Source organism: Rhinatrema bivittatum, chromosome 15 (genome assembly GCF_901001135.1).
Source record: "Rhinatrema bivittatum chromosome 15, aRhiBiv1.1, whole genome shotgun sequence".
Classification (NCBI taxonomy): domain Eukaryota; kingdom Metazoa; phylum Chordata; class Amphibia; order Gymnophiona; family Rhinatrematidae; genus Rhinatrema; species Rhinatrema bivittatum.
In genome coordinates, this window is record NC_042629.1 from 74,260,436 (window position 1) to 74,282,466 (window position 22,031).

Sequence of the window (22,031 nt, forward strand, 5' to 3'; positions counted from 1 at the left end):
TAGAGCCCTGGGAGTTGCAAATCTTTGCTACAAGGGTTTGGGCCCTGGCAGCTTTAAGCTTCTGAGCTAAATATCGTCCGGCTTTATTACCCCCTTCAAAAAATTGCTGCTTCAACATAAGCAAGTGGTGACTAATGGCCGTATCCTCAAGGGCCCTCAAAACATCCTTAGCTCTGAGTATTTTATTATAGGTGGAGTTAGAGCCATCAATGATATGCAGTTGAGTGAGTGTAGCAATCTCGGACTGAAGACGAGAGCGTTCTTTCTCCCGCTCCCTATTACAGTGAACAGCCCTAGCAATAAACCACCCCCGAAGCACAGCCTTAGAACAATCCCACACTGTGGTAGGACGTGAAGCGTCCTTGGTATTGTTGCTAAAATACTCCCTAAGATGATCAGCAGTACGAGCGAGGAAGTCCCTATCCTTTAACAAGCTGTCATTTAGACGCCAAGGTTTAAACCCTCTATCCCGGTCACCCAGGCGAGCAGTAAGCCATACTGGCCCATGATCGGACCATGTAATGGGTTCTATACCCGCCCCTAAGACAGCATTCTGCAAGTGGGACGATATAAATAAATAGTCAATACGAGAGTATGTACCGTGCGGAGAGGAGTAGAAGGTGTATGACCGAGAGCGAGGGAATCGTTGTCTCCATATATCCACCAAACTCCAGCGCTCTAAGAAGGAACTCCACTCCTTCCGCATCCCAGGAGGGGCTACCGTCTGAGCAGTACTGTCTACGGACGGGTCATATATAGCATTGAAGTCCCCACCTAACACCAGATCGCCCTCGCCATAAGATAAGAGCAACTGGTCTATGTCGTGGAGAAAGGTGACTTGGGAAGAATTCGGAAAATAGACATTCAGTAGGGTAATGACGCTAGATCCCACTCTCAATTTGAGAAGTAAATATCGGCCGCGGGTGTCAAGATATTTATCCAGAACCTCATGAGTTAAGGAATTAGAGACAAGGACTCCCACGCCGGCATAGCGGGACGATTTGGTACTGGCCGCCCAGTAAGACTGAGCATAGGACTGGAAAATCAGAAGTTTTTCATGGTGCTTGCGCACATGAGTTTCCTGTATAAAGCCAATGGTGGCCCCCAGACTCTGCAGTTCCCTCTTTAGTAAGAGACGCTTACGGGGTGTGTTGAGGCCCTTTACATTGAGAGAAACAATTTTATGCGCCATGATGTAGGGCAATATAGAACAGACTCTCTGTACTCTGACAGAACCCAGGATAAATAAAGGTGAAAACCACTCGCCCGCCTGTAAAGAGAAATGATTACTAGAAATGTCCTCAGTGGAAAGAGAAAAAAACCAGCTGACCTCCCCATTAGTCCAATCGTGTACCACCCGGGCTCGGTGGGAAACACACTCCAACGGGGTGCACTCATCAGAATGCTAGCAGACACCCCCCCCCCCCCCCCCACAAGCTTAACATAAACTCAAACATCAAAAAGAGTGCAGCAAACCCAGCAAGCCATTCATAAATAGTGTGAATATGATCAATACTGTAAATAACAGCTAATAAATGCTTGTCCGTAAGGCACAAATTCTCCCAGCAACAGTGCCAGAACCGCACCAGTGGCGCGTAGATGAGAATACAGGCAACAGCCTAAATCAGGATTCCAGAGGGCTCCTCAACCCATATCCACAGAGGCGGAAACAGTATCAGATGTCTGGCGCCGGAGTCTCCTACCGCCCTTGGCAGCGCGCTGCCACCGTGGGGCGGTATCCATTTTAGCTGGTGGCGCTGTCGATTTTGGAGCCTGAAAGGTGATATCCAGGTGTGCTTGCTTGAAGGCCTCCACCGCTTCCGTCACTGATTTGATCCGATACGTGGTGCCCTGAACTTGGAATTGTAATCCAAAAGGAAATGTCCATCTGTAGCGGATAGAAGAAGAGCGTAGACTAGCAGTGACTTCACGGAGATCATATCGCCGCTTAAGTGTTGCTGGGGCCAGATCCTGGTAGATGGAAATGGCATGATTATTCCATCTAACTTCCTTTAAGTTGCGAGCGGCCTCAGAGACCTGATTTTTCTGGAGGAAGCTATGGAAGCAGAGGACAATATCTCTAGGGCGCAGGTCACTTCTGGGCCCCAAAGCCCGGTGCGCCCTCTCCAAGCGGATCTCCGACGGCTGCGCTGGTGAGTCAGACGGACCCGCACTCGCGAGGGAAAGAACATGCGCACAAATCTGTTGCGCGGTGAGAGTAGCGTCCTCATACTCCCCCGTGTCCGGTACGCCCCTAATCCGTATGTTGCATCGTCTGCTACGGTTCTCAAGATCTTCAAGTTTATCCTGAAGAGCCCCAAGTTCACTGTGGAATGTTAGCTGCTGGGAGTTTAGGGCATTAAGAGCCTCTCCGTGGCCTTCCACCCTGATATCAATGTCATCCACCCTGTGGCCCAGAGCAGCGATATCTTCCTTGATATCAGCCACAGCCGCCATTATATCTGCTTTGTCCCGTTTCATGTCTGCTCGGAGTGTGATAAACCATTCCCTTATTTCATCTCGGGACAGTTGTGCCGGCACTGGTGGTGATTCTGCGCTTACCCCCGAGTCAGCCCCCGTTTCCGCCGCCGCATGATCAGACTCCATTTCGGGTGCCGCGCGGCCGCCATCTTCCAGGCCCGAGGGGAGCACTGCCTTCTCAAACGAAAACTGCCGCAAATCGGCGGTTTTTCGTTTCGCCGCCATCTCCGGGTGTGCCGGGCTGCTAACAAGCGTTGCGGGTAAAGAATTTAGCCGAAAAATCTAGCGTAAGCAGCGCTTGCCGGGGTTTGTTTGCTTGTGGGGAGCGGAGCTCTACGTTCAGGCGACCGCTCTCATCCGATGCGCAACAGCGCCCCCCAGTATGACCTATTTTAACACTTGAAAACTTAGATCTGTTTTACTATCCACACAAGTAAGAATATAAGAACATGCCATACTGGGTCAGACCAAGGGTCCATCAAGCCCAGCATCCTGTTTCCAACAGTGGCCAATCCAGGCCATAAGAACCTGGCAAGTACCCAAAAACTAAGTCTCTTCCATGTTACTGTTGCTAGTAATAGCAGTGGCTATTTTCTAAGTCAACTTAATAGCAGGTAATGGGCTTATCCAAAAACTTATCCAAAACTTTTTTAAACCCAGCTGCACTAACCACATCCCCTGGCAACAAATTCCAGAGTTTAATTGTGCGTTGAGTGAAAAAGTGCGTGCCCAAAGCAGTGTACAAGTTTTAGATTTAAAACAATACAAATAAAACAACAAATCATCAGTTTACCAACTACAGCAGTATTCCTAGTTATCCACAGCCGAATATAGCAATGGTTTTAGCTTTTTCTTGAACGAGAGATATTGCAACTCAGTTCTAATATCCAGTAGAAGATTATTCCATAATTGAGGAAGGAGTGCTAGAGAACATCCTCTTTGTAGCCTAGTCTTTTGCACCTGCTTATAGCAACAGAGAAATTGATGGCAGAAAAAGACCAGATGACCCATCCAGTCTGCCCCACAATGGTATTTGAATTGGATTCATAGAACTGTAGTCTGGGCCCTTACTTTATCATTAGGGTTACATTTTCTCACCTAGTGCCATTAATTTTTTACTGCTGCCCCCCATGTCTTAGTTATAGCTCCTTAGGAATCCATAGAGTCCATCCCAAAGTCCTTAACTTAAATGTTGGCATGGCCAATAGAAAAGACTGAGACAAATCTAGAGATGTAGTTGGGGGTATTACTTGACCACCTTAAATAGGTGGGTCTAGATCCCCTAAGTACTTTGTGCCAACCAAAACAAAACAGCAGAGCTCACTCTTCCCTCACTCCATATATTCCAAAGCAGGGAAACCACAGAAGTAGCAGTCAGTGCAAGGGCCTGGTAGGCCACGGAGGAGGGGCTTGGATCTTTGAATATGTTTCATAGACCCTGTACTTGCCAGGCACTGGGTGAGAAAAAGTCTGGATTCAGAGTGAGGGGGAGCAGCCCTGTTTCTGTGACACCCCCCTCCCCCCAATATCCAATTGGGAAGTGCTGATCTAAGACCTGCCCTAACATTCACTGAAATTTTGTAGTATAGTAAAGAAGAATCTAGTACAATTTAGTTGAAAGCACATGAAGGCCACCATATGGTCTCTAATAGAGAGATCATTGAAATTCCTGTGTGGCTATTTAAGTGCATCATCTCCTTTACAGTGCAACTACTCGTATGATTAGTGTCTGGTTACTTATCTTGCACTTGTGCTAATGGAAGCATGAAAATTTTTATAACAAACCTGCATTATTTGAGATGTAGTGTAGTTGCTATATTAGTACAATGAAATATGTCTAAATAAAGGTCATCAAAATATAAAGCAATATCTTTCTCTTGGACTAAACTATTTGGCTATCTTTTGGGAGTTCTACACTTTGTCAAAAGCCAGTCAAGATGTAGTAAGTTAGTCCGAGAGAGAGTGCTACCTTATATTTTTTTCCTTTACCTTTTATTTCTGTGCTGTGTGAAATGGACATATTGCTCCATATTGTACATTCTTCATTCTCAGTATACCTCTTGTTTTGCAGATCTGAGTGTCCAGGTGGCAGCAGCAGTGAAGCACCTTGTTAGCACAGGAAAATGAGTGAACTTGACCAGTTACGCCAGGAGGCGGAGCAACTAAAGAACCAAATCAGAGTATGTATCAAGCTGGTCTCACTCCACTGATGCATGTATCCATAGAATTGTCATATGAACTGAAATTTGTGGAATATTGGAAAGTAACACACACCTGTGCACTGGGGCTTCAGGATTGGCTTACCAGCACATCTAAAGAAAACATGCACTGTTTAGATTCCACAAGCAAATATACAAAGTAGTGAATCATGTTCCGTTCTTGACAAATCTTTGTTTAAATGTTTTAAACCATGCTTCACAAAGCCATGTATGAAAGATTCAGATTACATCACATGGATTTAGTGACTGAGAGCTGTGCTGCTAGTAGTTATTCAGGGATGCAGTTTAAATAATTTACAAAGGCTTTACTCCCATTTTTATTTGTTGCAGAGTGGGTATTGCTATTTAATAAGTGCATTTTTTAAATTAAGGGGGTGATGCTCCAGCCCTCAAGAACCACACACATGTCTGGTTTTCAGGATATCCACAGTGAATATGCATTGGAGAGATTTGCATGCACTGCTTCCATTGTATGCCAATAAAATCTTAACATTTAATATACACAGCTATCAGTGGCCTTGTACATCAGTGTTTCAACACAATTTAAAAAAAAGTACCACCCTCCTTGCTGCAATCTTTGTTTTGCAGCCTGCTAGATATTAGAGATGTGCCTCGTTTTTGTCAGGTTGGGCTTCGAGTCATTTTGGGGTTTTTTCGGTAACTTTCACTGGAAAAAACCCCCCACCCCAACCCTTCAAACTTACTTAAATACAAACCCCACCACCACCACCACCACCATCCTGATCTCCTCCCCCCCCCCCCCCAAGACTTACTTAAAAGCCCTGGTGGTCCAGCAGGATCCCGGGAGCGTTCTCTCCCTCTCGGGCCATCAGCTGCCACTAATCAAAATGGCGCCGGTGGCCCTTTACCCTTACCATGTGACAGGGGCTACTGCTGCCATTGGTTGGCCCCTGTCACATGGAAGGAGCAATGGATGGCCTGCACCATTTTCTAAGATGGCGCCGGATGTCCATTGCTCCTTCCATGTGACAGGGGCAGACAGATGGCACCGGTAGCCCCTGTCATATGGTAAGGGCAAAGGGCCACCGGCGCCATTTTGATTAGTGGCAGCTGATGGCCCGAGAGGGAGAGAACGCTCCCGGGATCCTGCTGGACCACCAGGGCTTTTAGTAAGTCTTGGAGGAGGATCAGGATTGGGGGGGGGGGTTTGTATTTAAATTTGAAGGGTTGGGGTAGGTTTGGATTTTTTTTTTTTTTTAATAAATGTACCCCTCCCCCCACGCTAACCCGAAAAACGAATTTTTCCCAAGTTCGGGTCCCCTGAACCAGTACGAATTAAGTGAATGCACATCCCTACTAGAGTCACACTCATTAGACTGGCTGAGTTTGAGAGCAACTATTTGGATTTTCCTGCTCCTTGCTCTGAAAAACAGATTTTGGATTTGAGCTCCTTGGAGACTATCTGATTTGTTTTAGAAAGCTGCTCATTTATTTGCAGTTCAGCAACAAATCTTGAAGAGTTGGATGAATCTGGTATAGCCTACAGGCTCATGACAATCAATACTTGCTTTAAATCAGGTCAGCACGTCATTAAATCACCAACATTAAGGTCTAGTATAGTAGGAGTCGTAGTTGCCCTAGTCTGATAACAGCTGCTTTTTACAACATATTGCTGTGGTTTTTACAGGTTTTCTTTTTTTCTTTTGTCTTAACTGAGCAGTTTTGCTTTTTTTTTTTTTTTTTTAAATGTATTTTTGCGGTTTATGTAGATGGTTTATGTATGTGATATTGTTACCCACCTAGAGCTGGTGATAGAGTGGGATACAAGTTTCTTAAATAATATAAATGTTGCGCTGGTGAGATGACCGCAGCTGCAAGGATTTTGAATACTGTACATGTATATAAACAAAATACAGACATATTGCTCCTAATGTTGTGCATGCTTTGTGTCCTGAGTTTTTAGAGCACTTTAAATGTCTGTAATTGGAAACATGCATGGATAATTTATATAGTGCTCAGTTTTTCTGGTGAATCTATTACAAAAATAATCCCAAAATCTGAATTTATATAATTTCATTTTCATATAAGCAGCATTATTAATGTGAAACCTGCTGAAATTCTTCACCCTCGCTGATCAGACACCACCCCTCGAACACATTTTTAATTCTAAACTGAGATGATTGCAACAAACATTTTGTCCAAATCTGGAAAGGTGTTTTGGAACGCTAGCTATTTTTGAGACATCAGTAAGGGTACAAGAGACTGCTTTCTGTTAACTTCACAATTTAGATTTTAGATAAGAATGTAGTCCAATACAGATGTACTGCATATTTTTTTTTTTTTTTGCAGACTGCAAAGCAAAGCTAGCCTAAACAGATTGTAGTGTGACAGACTTAAGTTGCATTAGAGTGGTTTTCTGTTTCTTGTAGTGCATGCATATTAAAACAATTTTTAAGAGGCAGTTTAAACATGGTCTGTGATGTATCTTGGTTTTGAAATTAATCCAGGCGCACTTTGCTGCACAGCATAGACATTTTCCCTTTGAAGTAGTGACATTTTTTTGGTTCATTTGTTGCATTGTAAATGTTTTTGGGGGATGGGGGAACAGGGCTGTGGTCATACTAATCAAAATACATGTTCTCTATCCTTCCAAGGTCAGATCTCCCACAAATTATCCTAGTATGATAGTAATGTCTTTTTGTATATATAGTGAGCTTGAAAAATGAATGTGATGCCTTTGTGTTGTCATTCATTTTAAATTTTTCTAAACAGTTTAAAAATTGGCTCCAGCAAGAAGCAGACTTCCGGACTTTTCCTCTTGGTGTATGTCTGTTCCAGTAACTGTAATGTTCTGTAATATGCAAGCTTAGGACAGTGACATTTTTACTGTAAATGTAGCTAAATATAGTTAAGGCATATGCCTTTCTTTCTGTTAGTCAAGCCCTTTTAAAATTGAAACAAGGAGGGGATAAACCATATTGTAGAAAATATTCTCTGCCTTTTCTTCAGTTTCTAGATTATTAAACAGTCTGAAGGCAGTAAGCTGTTTGGAGTGGTAGGTGCGCCCTATCAAAGGAGGTTCAAGTATGTCTTGTTGATCTTCTGAGGAAGAAGACTGCAGACGAGTTGATTGCTTAGTTCTATAGACTAGCATTGATGCCTAAACCTAGGTCATTCTGATAATGGTTCCTCTTTGGCTGGAGTTGGCAGGTGCTTAGGATACAGAAGCTCTTCAGTTAGTAACCAAATACTAAAATTCCCCCCTCTTTCATTCTTGTATGGCTGGCAAGATCGATACAAAGGGTATGGCTGCTTCAGGGTGTGTTAATGGTTTTAAAGGGGTGGTGCTTCAGGGCGAGGAGACGCCTCCCTGTCCCATGGTCACAGAGAGCCGGGTGTTGCCACTTCGCTGGTGCTGCAGCAGTGTTCCAGGGAACTCACCTCTTCCCCCTCAGCTTGCAGCAAATCAGATCCTGATGGATGGGATGCATTATTTTGTTTTTGCACTCCATTGCATTTGAAATATACGGTTTCTTGGGCTCTATATGCCATGAAACAAGCCTAGATTGAAGGATAGATAATAGGCATGAAGACTTCACATGCTGATGAAGAGCCTACTTCCACTTGCGCTAGTGCCACTTCAGAAGGGCTCTGTCCTGGCACTCTGATCCCTCCCAATCCTAGTATCTGATCTCCAGGGACACCCTCCCTTTCATTCCCTTCTCTCACAGTTTGGGCTGTGGGTACCAACATCTTAAACTTGACCCTGTCATGAAAAATCATGTAGCTAGCTCACAAAGCCACTTTAAAAAAAAAAAAATTTTTGCACCAAAAATAGTCTATATTAAAAGGGACACTTTTTTTTTTAAATTGTAAAATGTTAGCTTGTGTGATCGGTTTGATACTTTTTCTGCATAGAATTCAGTAACAGTGTTTTGGCAATCTGCCAACTATAAAATCCATAACTCTGATTTTAAAACAATTGTAATAGGCCTTGTGCTGCAGAAATACACACACACAATAAGTTATTAAAGATCATATTTCACGTTGTCCCGTCCCTTGTTCCTCTATTAAAGCTACTTTGCTCAATTGGTTTTTTTTGTAACTGTACTATTATACCAAGTTCAAATGTTCCTTGTAACTGTACTATTTTACAGAGTTAAATGTTTCTTGTTCAATCTGTACTTTGTTATAGAAACATAGAAATGACGGCAGAAGAAGACCAAACGGCCCATCCAGTCTGCCCAGCAAGCTTCACATATTTTTTTCTCATACTTATCTGTTTCTCTTAGCTCTTTGGTTCTATTTCCCTTCCACCCCCGCCATTAATATAGAGAGCAGTGATGGAGCTGCATCCAAGTGAAATATCAAGCTTGATTAGTTAGGGGTAGTAGAGGTAGTAACCGCCGCAATAAGCAAGCTACACCCATGCTTATTTGTTTTACCCAGACTGTTATTCAGCCCTTATTGGTTGTTTTTCTTCTCCCCTGCCGTTGAAGCAGAGAGCTATGCTGGATATGCGTGAACTATTAGTTTTACTTCTCCCCTGCCGTTGAAGCAGGGAGCTATGCTGGATATGCGTGAAGCCCCCCCCCCCCCCCCTTTTTGGGCATTTCAGTGTTTTATGTAAACCGGAGTGATTTGTATTTCATACAAGAACCTCGGTATATAAAAATTAAAAATAAATAAAAATATATTTCTTTCTATAGGAAAGTACAAAATTATGCTTGCATATTAAAATAGTGAACTTGAGCAAATTCCACCTTTGCTGTCTCCAGCATCCTGAAGTGCTTGGATGACACTTGCAAACCAAAAATGCAGGATATGTAGTTGATCGTTTACTCTAACATTTCTCTTTCCTTGACAGGATGCTAGGAAAGCATGTGCAGATGCCACTCTGGCCCAGGTAAGTTTATTTTAAGACTTTTCTTCTTGCTGCTGCCTCCAGTTACCTGTAAAGTATGTCTTCATAATGAGGCTTAGTCATTTGCTAATGGAGGTGGAGGTTTTCACCTGATGTTGGAGCTCATGAAACTTAAATTTGTGGTACACTTTTTGTATGGAATACCTGTCCACCATTAGACTGAAAAATATATCCTGTGTTACTCTGATCTACACGATGAGATCTGTTTCTCATTGCATAATGTCACTGGAACTGGCTTTGGTCAGCATGTTCAGTACATAGCCTGGTATGAGCTCCAGAGATGTTCAGAAAGGGGCTGCATACCATAGTAGCAAATTTCAGGAGTAAGGGATCTTTGTGTTCCTCTTATCTGGGCAATATACTGATGATGATCATGTTGTTTTCTGGGGCAAGAGATGGGAGATTGTGAAATCCATGGAGGATCCACAGCTAGATCATCATTTGGGGAAAGTTAGTATTCAGCCATCTCAGAATGTCATCTGGAGGCAAGGCTTGTCACTCGAAACACTATGAAAACGCTGAAGACAAGTTAATTTATCTGATGGAGGTGGTTTGCCCCAGGCTGTCAGAGGAGTTTTTGCCTACTATGCTTCATGGTAGCTTTGACAGACCTAGTTCCATCTGAGAGCATTACAACATTTGTTGCTAGAGCAAGTAAAGCTTAAATGCCGGGAGGGTGCAATTTTTTTCAGCTGCTCCAAGGCATATTACCCAGTATGTAACCTGACTTGCTTGGAAGGATAATCTTTAAATTCTTATCCCCTGAGGAAGTAAATGAAATGAATTTAAAACCTCTGCTTTTTGTCTCCAATTGCCAACTGAATTATCTATGCATCTCTTTGCTAATGCTACTGTAAGTAACATATATTGTGATTTATTAGCCACCTTGGTACTAGCTGGTGAGGAAAAAAAACTGCACTGGAGCTGGGGGGATACGTGAAGTTTTCTGGGAAAAAAATTTTGGTCTAATTAGCGTCTTGCATGCTAAGCATTCCTGGCAATTTTTAGAAAGGAAGCAGAGCTTCCTACACACTTTATTAAATGCTTCTGTTGCATGAAAATGGGCTGTTCAGATTTCAGGAAACGGATTTTTGTTTCTTCTGAAGTCCGTGGTGCACTGCACAACTTAGCTGTTGATTGCTATATGGTTGGTGTTGTACCCTGAACCCTATATTAGGCCTGCCAGACATCCTGCACAGCCAAATCTTTCTAATAAATAGGCTTAAACACAGTCCATGCACATTGCTCTCTCTCGTAAGGAGGAAGCAGAGTTGCTTACTTGTAAAAAGGTGTTCTTCTAGGACAGCAGAATTAGTCCTCACACATGGGTGATATCAGATGGAGCCCGGCACAGAAAACATTTCAGTTTCTGGAACTTTGACAAGGCACGTTGAGCATGCCACTATCCACGCATCCTCTTCAATCATGTAATATAGAATTACAAAAAATGAAACACAGGAGAAATCCAACTCTGTGGGGTGGCGGGCGGGTTTCCTGAGGACTAACATCCTGTCGCCTAGAACACCTGTTTCAGGTAAGCAACTCTGCTTTCTCCTAGGACAAGCAGGATGATAATCTTCCACATGCATGAATCCCTAGCTACAGGATGTCCCTGAAAACAAAACAACCAACAGACACCTAACGCATGTCAATGGGCACAACAGTGGTGCTGTTGGTAACAGAAGGAGACAGCCTAGACCCAAAAAATGGGCCCTAGGCAGGACAAGTTGGGTTTCACAGCTGAAAGAGATTCTGGAGGACAGATTGGCCAAAATTGCTGTTGCGTCGGCTGTCTCTGTCCAGACAGTAGTGTGAGGCAAAAGTATGGACAGAGCTCCATGTTGCTTCCTTGGAGATCTTGTCCACAGGGACTTGCTTGCAAGTGGACCACCAAAACTGCCATGGTTCTGACAGAATGGGCCTTGACATGGCTTCCGAGCTGTAGTCGTCCTTGCGGATAGCTGAAAGAACAGCAATCCATTAGCCAGTTGGATGAGGTCTGTTTTTATCAAGAGGTGAAGAGTTGCGTGGACTGCCTGAGGCCTGCTGTTCGCTCCAGGTAGAAAGCAGAGGCCCTTTTGCCATCCAGGCTGTGAAGAGCTCTTTTGCCCTGGTGCAAATGAGGCTTGGGGGGGGAAAAAGGTGAGCAAGACAATTGGCTGGTTGAGATGGAAATCTGTCACCACCTTTGGCAGGAATTTTAGATGTGTGCAGAACCCAACCTATCTTGAAAGAACTTCGTGTAAGGCTGGTAGGACACCAAAGCCTGAAGTTTGTGGACTGCATGCCGTTGTGACCGCTACCAAGAAGATGACCTTCCAGGTCAGGTACTTTAGGTCATAGGACCACAAAGGTTCAAAGGGAGCCTTCATAAGCTGGGCCAGAACTACATTGAGGACCCAGGTTACAGCGGGGGGCCGTAAAGGAGGCTTAAACTAAAGCAGACCCTGCATGAAGCGACCAACAATAGGCTGCACCAAAACAGGTGAACTATCCACCCCTTGGTGGTAGGTCCCAATAGCACTTAGGTGGACCCTGGAGTTAGTCTTTTTTTTTTTTTTTTAAATTTTTTATTTATAATCTTTTGACAAATATACAAATAAACATTTGTATTGGAAATACAGAGATATAGTAAACAGAATAATCTGGGCTAACCAGCCTTATAACTTACAAATCAAAATATCTCTATCTAAATCTCTTATTACATAGGAAAAAGAGGAGAGAACAGAAACTATTACGAGGAGTACATAACATAAGCATTTTCAAGTCTAGGAGCCCTGACCACCAACTTATTTATATATACCCGTTATTCCTCATCAGGATGTCTCCTACCAGAAATAAAAGCCCTCAACTCTTCCGGTAAGAAGAAAACATAAGTATTTCTGGCCAGTTGAATGATACATTTACAGGGATAGCGTAACTTAAAGCTACCCCCTAATGCTATGGTCTCAGCTCTCAAAGTTAGGAATTCTTTTCTACGCAATTGCGTAGACTTAGCTAGGTCTGGATATACTCGAATTAGGGCCCCATGAAAAGAAACATTGATATTTTTAAAAGAATTCTTCATTATCAGTGAGACCGCCACTTCATCAAAAAAGGAAACAAAAAGCACCGCACGATCCATTATTTCATCATTAGAATTTTCCAAATAATCTGTCAGGTTCTGAAAGTCTGACTGTGGAGGAAATGTTAACGGTGTGCTGCTTCTCTTAGGCAAAAAGAATAATTTTTTAACAGGTGGTATCTCTTCACATGGTATTTTTAATACCTCCATTACATATTTCCTAAAAGTCAATAGGGGTATTTCCCCTGATATAACTGGAAAATTTAAGTCTTAGATTAAGATGTCTCATGAAATTTTCAATAGACTCTAGCCTTCTCAAAGAAGATACTTTTTCTAGGACCATTGTAACATTTGCGTTTTGGAGGCTTTTTATATCTTCATTAATTTTCTTAATAGAATTATCTTGCTCTTTAAATTTAATTCTTGTGTCCTTTTCAAGAACTCCGACCTTAGCGGCTATCTCGTCAAGTTTTTGAGCTTGTACATCTAGTTTGAAAGACATTCCTGCCATGAGTTCCCAGATATTATCTAGGGTTATTACCGCCGGTTTGTTCAATTGCCGGGAGAGGCTTCTTACCCCGAGACCGACGACTTCGTCAGATTCACCCGATATTCTGGGGGTTGCCACTGCCGTTCCACCTTCTCCACCCGGCGTTTCAAGTTCTCGGGGATCCAAGATGACTCTCTGCTCTCCACTCGTTCGGTCGGCGTCTGGGCCACCCAGCGAGTTTCTCCCGATGATGTCATCGGGCTGCGACTCAGCTCCTCGGTCGACTGTTGGAGGCAAAGCTCGCGGCGGTGTTCTAGATTCGGGAGGGCTCAGTGAAAGTTCCCCAGGGGAGTAAAGCTCTCCTCCAGCCTGCTCTCCAGCGGGGTCTGCCGCCCTTAATTGCGTTGGTTGGAGGGCAAAGTCGGAGATCAATCGCTGTCCGGCAGCAGAGCTTGGGTCCGGTGGAAAGACCCGGACTTTACCTTTCCTTTTATGAGGCATTTGGAAATTTCGATATCTACGGCTCTCTCAGCCGAATAAAAAAGAAACTGGAGCCGGAGCTAGCGAAGGTACATCCTCTCAGGGCGCCATCTTAGGTCCTCTCTGGAGTTAGTCTTTAAGCCAGCCTCTGAGATATGCAAGAGGTAGTTCAGAAGCTTTGCAGTGGAGAAAGAGAATGGGTCCAAACGGTCATGCCCACACCATTTGGAGAATCTCCTCCTCTTCAGGCTATGACTTCCTAGTGGAAAGCTTTCTGGATTCCACCTGGGCCTGAGACACCACTTGAGGTCCAGGGACTGCAGGATCACCCTTTCATCTAAGCCGTGAAGGGATAAAGCCTGGAGGTTGGGATGGTGCAGTCTGCCCTGATCCTGTGTGATTCAGTCTTGGGGAGCTCCCCAGACTGGATCCCGCAGGAGAGATCCTGAAGAAGTGGGAACGAGATCTGCTGTGGCCAGTAAAGAGCGATTGAGATTCATGGTTACTCAATTCTGTCTGGAGCTTCAGGAGAGTCTTTGACACTAGCAGAAACGGAGGGTACACATACAGGAGGCCCCTGCCCCAGTGACAGGCAAAGGTGTCTGCCAACCTGCCGTCTTCCCTGAAGGGAAGCAGAACTGACACACCTTCCTGTTCCAGGAGGAAGCAAAGATATCCACATCCTGAGTTTCCCCGGCGACAGAAGATACAATCAGCAACTTCCTGCTTCAGGGACCACTCGTGTGGGCGGAAGGAACGACTCAGGTCATCCATCACCACTTTCTCCGTCTCCGGCAAATACGTTGCTTGGAGAAGAATGCCCAAGACCAGATCTAGACCGCCTCTTGACAGAGGAATAATGATCTTGTGCCTCTCTGCTTGTTCTTGTATCACATCGCCACTTGGTTGTTGGTCTAGACTAGGATCACAGGGTCATCCAGAGTGTGTATCAGATCGCCTGGAGCTCCAGGAAGTTTATCTGACACTGCTCCTCCTGCACAGACTATCGGCCCTGGGAGCGAAGACCTTCCATGTGGGCCCCCCAGCCCAGGTGGGAAGCATCCATGGTGAGCATAACTTTGAGGGGGGACACCTGAAAAGGCACCCCTATCTCCAAGTTGGACTGGGTCTTCCACCATAAGGAGTCCTGAAATGGCAGAGTTACCCATATGCGCACCCGAAGTTCCTGGGAGGCCTGGCGCCACTGGGCCCACAGGGTCCATTGCGTCCTGCACATGTGTAGATTAAGAACATAACATAAAATGCCATACTGGGTCAGACCAAGGGTCCATCAAGCCCAGCATCCTGTTTCCAACAGTGGCCAATCCAGGCCATAAGAACCTGGCAAGTACCCAAAAACTAAGTCTATTCCATGTAACCATTGCTAATGGCAGTAGCTATTCTCTAGGTGAACTTAATAGCAGGTAATGGACTTCTCCTCCAAGCACTTATCCAATCCATGTGACTGTCCATGTCACTGCATAGGCAGTGACATGGACAGTCACAGCCATGTGCCCCAAGAGGTGCAATATGTGGTACACTGTGACCTGGTGACTCCGAGCAGTTGCTCCTGCTAGGAACACCAAGGTGAGCACTCGATCCCGGGCAAAGCGCCTGATCCTGAACCGTGTCGAGCCTGGCACCAGTAAAGTGCAGCTGCGGGACTTTACTGCAGGAGCGATCTGCACGTGGGCCATCAGCTGCCAATAATCAAAATGGTGCTGACGGCCCTTTGCCCTTACTATGTTACAGGGTCTACCGGTGCCATTGTTCGGCCCTTGTGACATACTAAGGGCAAAGAGCCATCTGCGCCATTTTGATTACTGGCATGATGGTCCACGTGCAGGAGATCGCTCCTGGACCCCTGCTGGACCACCAGGGACTTTTGGCAGGTCTTGGGGGGGGGGGGGGGGGAGGGGTTTGTAGTTAATTAAATTTAAAGGGTTGGGATAGGGGTTTTTTTTTTTCAGAAAGAGAACAAGTTTTGTTTTTTTTTTTCTCTGATCTGGGGAGTGGCCCGAAATAGCCCTCCCCAGACCCGAAAATGAAATGGGGACAAAAAACAACTTTATACACTCCCCTAATTTGCTCCATAAGACGCACAGATGCCGGTTTAGCACACCATTTATTTTTTAATTTTCCCCCTCTGAATCCTAGGTGCATCTGGTCAGGTGCGTCTTATGGAGCGAAAAATACAGATGTCAGGCCTCATTTGTATATTTCTGCTATAGAAGTCTGCCATAGAATTGCATTGATTCAAGATGAGTCATTGATCACATCCTTCTTTCATTGTTTGTATACATGAAAAAAGTAAAGTGGAATTTAAGGCTTGTAATACATTTCCTGTTTTTAGATCACGGCCAATATTGATCCAGTGGGTCGAATTCAGATGCGCACTAGAAGAACACTGAGGGGACATTTGGCTAAGATTTATGCAATGCATTGGGGGACTGACTCCAGGTTAGTATGTGGAGAGGGGTCTGTGCCATGGAGAACTGTTTAGGTTTCTGTGAGTACTTTTGTTTGAAAGTACCCTGCACAAATCTGTATATAAAATGGCTTTTGAGCACATTGGGCTTTATACCTGGATAGCACATGCAGATTACTTGTATCCTAGCTATGGGATGTAAAGCTGTAAACAAAAAAAATTAAAAATTGGAGCTGGCTTGTCAAATGCTATGCAGTGGACCTATTTGATTTCTGGCCAAGGGCTTTGTTCTCTTTGACTGGGAAGGGGATGCTGCAGAGACAGTGTTTACAGCTCCTTGGGTGTGCAGGGAATCCAGCCATTGTTCGACAGTGATACCTAATGATCAGACTTAGGGTCCACGTTGACTGAGATCCAGAGCCACAGTTTGTTCCCAGGTCAGGGGGCTGTCCCTGCAATGACTAAATACAAAAATAAGGGGAAACTGGCCCGCCCTTGCCCCCTAGTACTGGTAGCTCTTAGAAGCTGGTTCTAATTAAGCCGAAAACCAAAAGAGCAAGAATAAACTGCTGGGCCAAAAAATATTCAGTTTCTTGCAGTGGGATTATTGTAATCTGCTTTTGATTCATTTTGTCTCTCGGCCCTTGCATACATATAGTTTTCCAGTCAGGTTCACTGTTAAAGATTAATTGCATCTCTGAGCCTTGGAAAATAAGATTGTGTACGAACTTAGAACCCATTGTTCTAGTTAAATAGAAGACCAGGCATCGATGTACCCAACCATTTTGCTTCTGGTATTAAGTAATTTAATTTAACTTTGGACTGGGTTAAATGTTAATACTGTAATCTTTTCCTTCTATCAGAGGTATGTAGATGAGGGTTTTTGTAATCTGTGGGTGCATTTATGAATTAACACGTTTATATCAAGTGCATTTCTAATTAGCCAGGCACTAAAGGCCGCCTTGTTAATGTAATGAAAGGATGCTTGTTTAGTTGCAATATAATGCTGAACTGGTTTACTCAAGACTGCTCACTGTGGGGTTCTCCATTTCTTTGAGAGAAGTTCTTACTGAGTAAAATAGTTATGGACTTAGTTTAAGCCGCAAAGACTTTGAACATATTACAAAAATGGGGGTAACTTGCACAGAGTGGTATTTTCTACCCAAAGCAACTTTCTGGACAGACTGGATGGACCATTTTTTTAACTTTATCTGCTGTCATTTACTATTATGTTCCAGATTTGTATATTTGAAAGAAATAACCACTTGTAAAGGTTTTTTTAATTTTAATGTATTTAAGCAGTGCATTCTCCTAAGATAATGGTGTATATTTATACCCATGCAGATAGACAAATCTATTGTATACATCAGTGGGTGGGAAGTGGTAAAAATTTAAGGGCCAGCCAATATTTGAAGCAGCCGGGGAGGGGGGAGTAGATAGCCAGTTTTAGTGCTTTAAAAAAATGAAGCTGACTTTACACTTTATTTTTCCTTTTTTAATTCTCCCCTTACCTTCACACTCAGCCTTTCTCCCTCTCTTCTTCCCTCAGCCCTTTTTCGTGATCCAGCTCCTTTGCTTGGGCTGGTGTTGGGAGATAGACCCTAAATTTTAGGTGCTGGATGGGTTTTTCCAGTCTTGCTGTTCAAAAGTAATTAAGTGTTTGAATACATTATTACTTAAAGTGATTTACTATAAATATCTGTTTATAAGGTGGTAAGTACAAAGTCAGGTTTGACTTTGAAAGTAACAAATTGCATAATCTCCACACTCCTTGACTTTCTCATACAATTGAGTGTCTTCTAGCTGCAAACCACCTTAATGTATTAGATGATTCATGCTGGATGTTATCCTTGATACTATCCATGACTAGCATGATGTACAGAGGTTTCTGAGTACTTGTACATCCTCCTTTAGTACAGTATACTCCTGGTGTTTTCTGTATGGTTAGAATTGTAACATCTTGCCAAGAATGTGCAAGATAACCCCCTGAATAGGCTCAGTAGTTTAAAAGGAATCTACATTTTTGTGAGTGTTTCAGCTATGAAAACTTATGTAAAAATTTGTCTATGTACCATTCTAGGTGGAGAAAAAGTAAAACGTTAAACAGCACCAAAAAACTGACAACCTAACTCTGCTCTTCCTATTAAGCTCAGCAGATACCGGAGAATATGTTCTAGTCAACAGAGCTTAACTCCGAGCTACTGTCCTCAGAGGGAAGCAGTTTCAAGACCAAAAACTTGTACATTGAAGAAGAGTAAAAAGTTGGTCAGTGTCATTTTAGCCATGTTGTAAGTGCATTTTATTTTCATGGGCACTTGCAACTAGACTTAGCTTTTACTCAGATCCTTGGCTGTGAAGATGTCATTTTAAGGTGATTGAACTTGTATTGGAAGTCTCTTTTGTTCCAGGCCAGTTGGTGTTTATACAAGCATTTGGTCTTGAAATTGCCCTCAGAGCGTTAGCTCAGGTGAAGGCTTCTAAGCTGTAGAGCTTAATGGAGTAGGAAGAGCAGAGTCCTGTATTGCTCTGTGGTTAGGTTTAGGTAATTCTTAACATAATTCCCCCTACTAGGATAACTTGGGGCACTCTCCAGCATTATATGGACCTGGCATGAAACACAGCAAAGCCTTTTAGCACAAATAACTGCATTCTTCAAATAACATAGTTCTAAAGTTAGAATAAGACTGATTCTGTATTCTAGCACCTTCTTTGTCATCTACTGTGAAGGATACTCCTCCCTGTGATTTGGTTGCTCCACAGGAGACCTTGGGTCTGTATTAATCTTGTGATCATTCTCTGAAATCCTACATTTAGATCCAAACCACAGTTACCTCTTGGGCTATATCTGTGTGTGTGTTGGATCTAGTGCTAGAGATGGATCCCAAAAAATAATCCATAATTGATATTTGCTTATGGGCAAGATGTATTGGATTGCAGTCAGAGCATAATATACCCAGGAAATTGGGGAGTAAGTGATCAGGTCCCCGGTACAGTAAATCGTACCCACATACAAATACCAACATTTTTGGATGCATTTCTAGTTGTAATGTCTTCCTGCTTGGTATTTATGATTTTGTCAGTTACTCTCTTACAAGAGTTTCCTAAACACATCACAAGGTAAGCATAATACTTAGAAGCATGGAATTTGACTCTTTTATCTCAAACAGAGCTGGAAAAATCCGAGCTGCCTTAATTTGGTGCCTGATGGAGAAAAAACAGCACTGCTGGTAGGGCCCAGAGAAGCAGCTGTTGCTGAGGTCTGGGCCAGGGAGAGGAGATGCAGCTTGGACTACCAGCTATCGTGCCTTATAGAAGGAAGGAGAAAAGAAGGAAAGGGGAGGGTGCCTGGAAACAGAAGCTGGAAGGGAAAGGGGTGGCAGAGTGCTTGGAGGATGGTAAGAAACTGGAAGAGTAAAATATAGTCCCTGGAAGAAGGGGGAAAGGAAGAAAAAATGTAAAAATACAAATGCCAAAAATTGAAATAGTTTTAAAACAAAAATATATTAAAGGAAAAATGAAGGGGGGGAGTGTCCTTGACTCTTAAACTTTGGCTGTTGCCTGTTTTCTAAATATAGTTTCATTCCAATTCATCTTGCTCTGCCTGTCTGTAACATAGTCACCTCTTAATGACAGAGAGATGCACAGCATGCCACTTTGTAATTCAAGTAAGTAAGGATCTTAACCAAGGCCCTGGTTGTCATGCTAGCCTTGTAATTCTGAGCACCTGCTTTTTATTCTGCTTCCAAGTTATCAGAGATCATATGTTTACAGTTTTTTTATTTGTTTTTGTTTTTCCCCTTTTCCCTCCAGGCTGCTAGTTAGTGCCTCTCAAGATGGTAAACTTATCATTTGGGACAGCTACACCACAAACAAGGTGAGTATCACATGCAGCTAATGGCTTGTAGCTTGGTCAAAAGCGTTCATAGTAGCAATTAATTCACATCTGTGACTTTTCTACTAGATAGCTGTAAAAACCAAGGATTTAGATGTTAAACTGTAATGGTTTTGTATTAAAATGTTGGAATCTGCAAGTTACATTGTATATTCTTGGTTATGTTAAATTTTATTTTTAATAACTTTTAGACTGTTCCTCCAGTTTGTCCCAAAGATGGTGTAGCACATAGAGTTGAAGGTACAAGCTTCCTCAGATTGTACTACTAGTGTGCCAGCTATTTTCTGGGGATGGCTGTTTTAGAAGAACGAGGAGTTACTGTTCCACCCCTTTTAAGATGAAAGTAGTTGTATTTATTTTCATGACATGTAGCTAGTTTTAGCAAACTCAGATTTTCCTAGCGTGCAGACAGAGATGGACTCAGGACCAGTGGTTTTAAGCTCCCCTGCCAGCAGATGGAGAACTGAGCAAGCTGACGTTACAGTATATATAACCTTGCAGTGACCTCAGCCTGTCAGTATTCTCCGTTTCCAGCAGATGGATGTGCATCTCCCTATGGGGATTGCTTTGAGCTTTCTGAAAGAAGAAATTTGATATTCTAAATTCAGGAAAAGAGCCCTGCTCTCCTGTGGTCCTTCAGAGGTGTGCCTTGGTCCGGTAGCTGGGTTTCCCCACATAGGCTTAGCTGCTAGTTCAGCTGAAAGGCAGCAGGTATAGGAGGCAGAGTGTGGTGGTGATGGCAGATGCCCTCTTCCCCCGCAGCCGGAGACTATCTCTGTGCTCAGGTAAGGTATAAAAATAAAAAGTGAAGCCAAACCGCATAATCCTGAGACTGCGGGGTCTAATGAGTGTTGAAGAGGACACACATGTTACAACACCAATGCTTTCTACGCTCTGTGGTGTTGGAGCGACATTATTGGTTTCGGGTGCTGCCTTTTGTTCTAGCCATTGCTCCCGGAATGTTTTCCAAAATTATGGTGGTGGTAGTGGCGGCCTTGTGAAAAGAAGGAATCCTGGTGCACCCATATTTGGACGACTGGCTGATTCGTGCCAAGTCTCAGGAAGAGAGCTGCCTAGTGACACAAGGTGAATTCCTTTTTTGCAGGAGCTCGGTTAAGTGGTGAATCTGACCAAGAGCAATCTTCAACCATCACAGTCGGAGTATATGGGCGTCTGGTTAGACAAGGAACAGGACCATTTTTCTACCCAAAGTTTGGATCCAGAGATTGATTGACTCAAGTGTCAGCTGATGAACACCATATGCCCGATGATGTGGTCCTACCTACAGGTATTCAGCTTGATGGCAGCTACCCTGAAAGTGGTGCCGTGGGCAAGGGAGCATATGTGTCCTCTTCAACACTCTCATTAGAACCTGCAGTCTCAGGATTATGCAGTTCGGCTCCACTTGCCGATGGAAATCTGCTCCCGCCTCTAGTGGTTGTTGCAGGAGGATCATCTGAGAAAGGGAGTTCCCTTGTTCTCCAGCCTGGTTGGTATTCGCAACAGATACGAGTCTCCACGGTTGGGGGGGGCTCACTGCTTGGAGTTAACGGCCTAGGGGCCCTGGAATGCCAAATAGTCCCTCTGGAACATCAATCGCCTGGAGGCCCGAGCAGTACGGCTGGCATGCTTGCAGTTCAACCACAGGCTGCGGAATCTAAGCGATTCGCGTGATGTCTGACAACACGATGACTGTGGCCTATATCAATTGCCAGGGAGGAACAAAGAGCCAGCAAATGTCGCAGAAAATAGACCAACTAATAGAATGGGCGGAAGGTCATCTGCAGACTATCTTGGCCTCTCACATTGCAGGAAAAGACAACATAAAAGTGGACTTTCTCAGCAGGGAGAGTCTGGACCCAGCAAGAGCAGGTGTTGTCAGCTAAGGCATTTCAGCTTATTGTGGATCTCTGGGGCCTTACGTTCCTAGACCTGCTGGCAACTTCTAAAAATGCGAAGATTCCTCCCTTCTACAGTCGCAGGGGAGATCCGTGGACCCTGGGAATAGACACACTTGTACAGGTCTGGCTGGAAGACAGATTGCTTTATGCCTTTCCTCCCTTGCTGGGCAGGATAATTTGCCAGATCAGAG

The 22,031-nt window shown here is 43.8% G+C and overlaps 1 protein-coding gene across 2 annotated transcripts in view; it reads left to right on the plus strand.

Moving 5' to 3' along the window:
* Positions 1-22,031, plus strand: part of GNB1 (G protein subunit beta 1) — an 89,977-nt gene that overhangs the window by 33,570 nt on the left and 34,376 nt on the right. For both annotated transcript variants that reach the window (XM_029577926.1, XM_029577927.1), the window contains exons 2-5: positions 4,553-4,661; positions 9,529-9,567; positions 15,973-16,079; positions 19,858-19,921. In XM_029577926.1, the coding sequence (XP_029433786.1) occupies positions 4,605-4,661; positions 9,529-9,567; positions 15,973-16,079; positions 19,858-19,921 (267 nt within the window). In that variant the 5' untranslated portion in view covers positions 4,553-4,604. The remainder of the gene's footprint in view (positions 1-4,552; positions 4,662-9,528; positions 9,568-15,972; positions 16,080-19,857; positions 19,922-22,031) is intronic.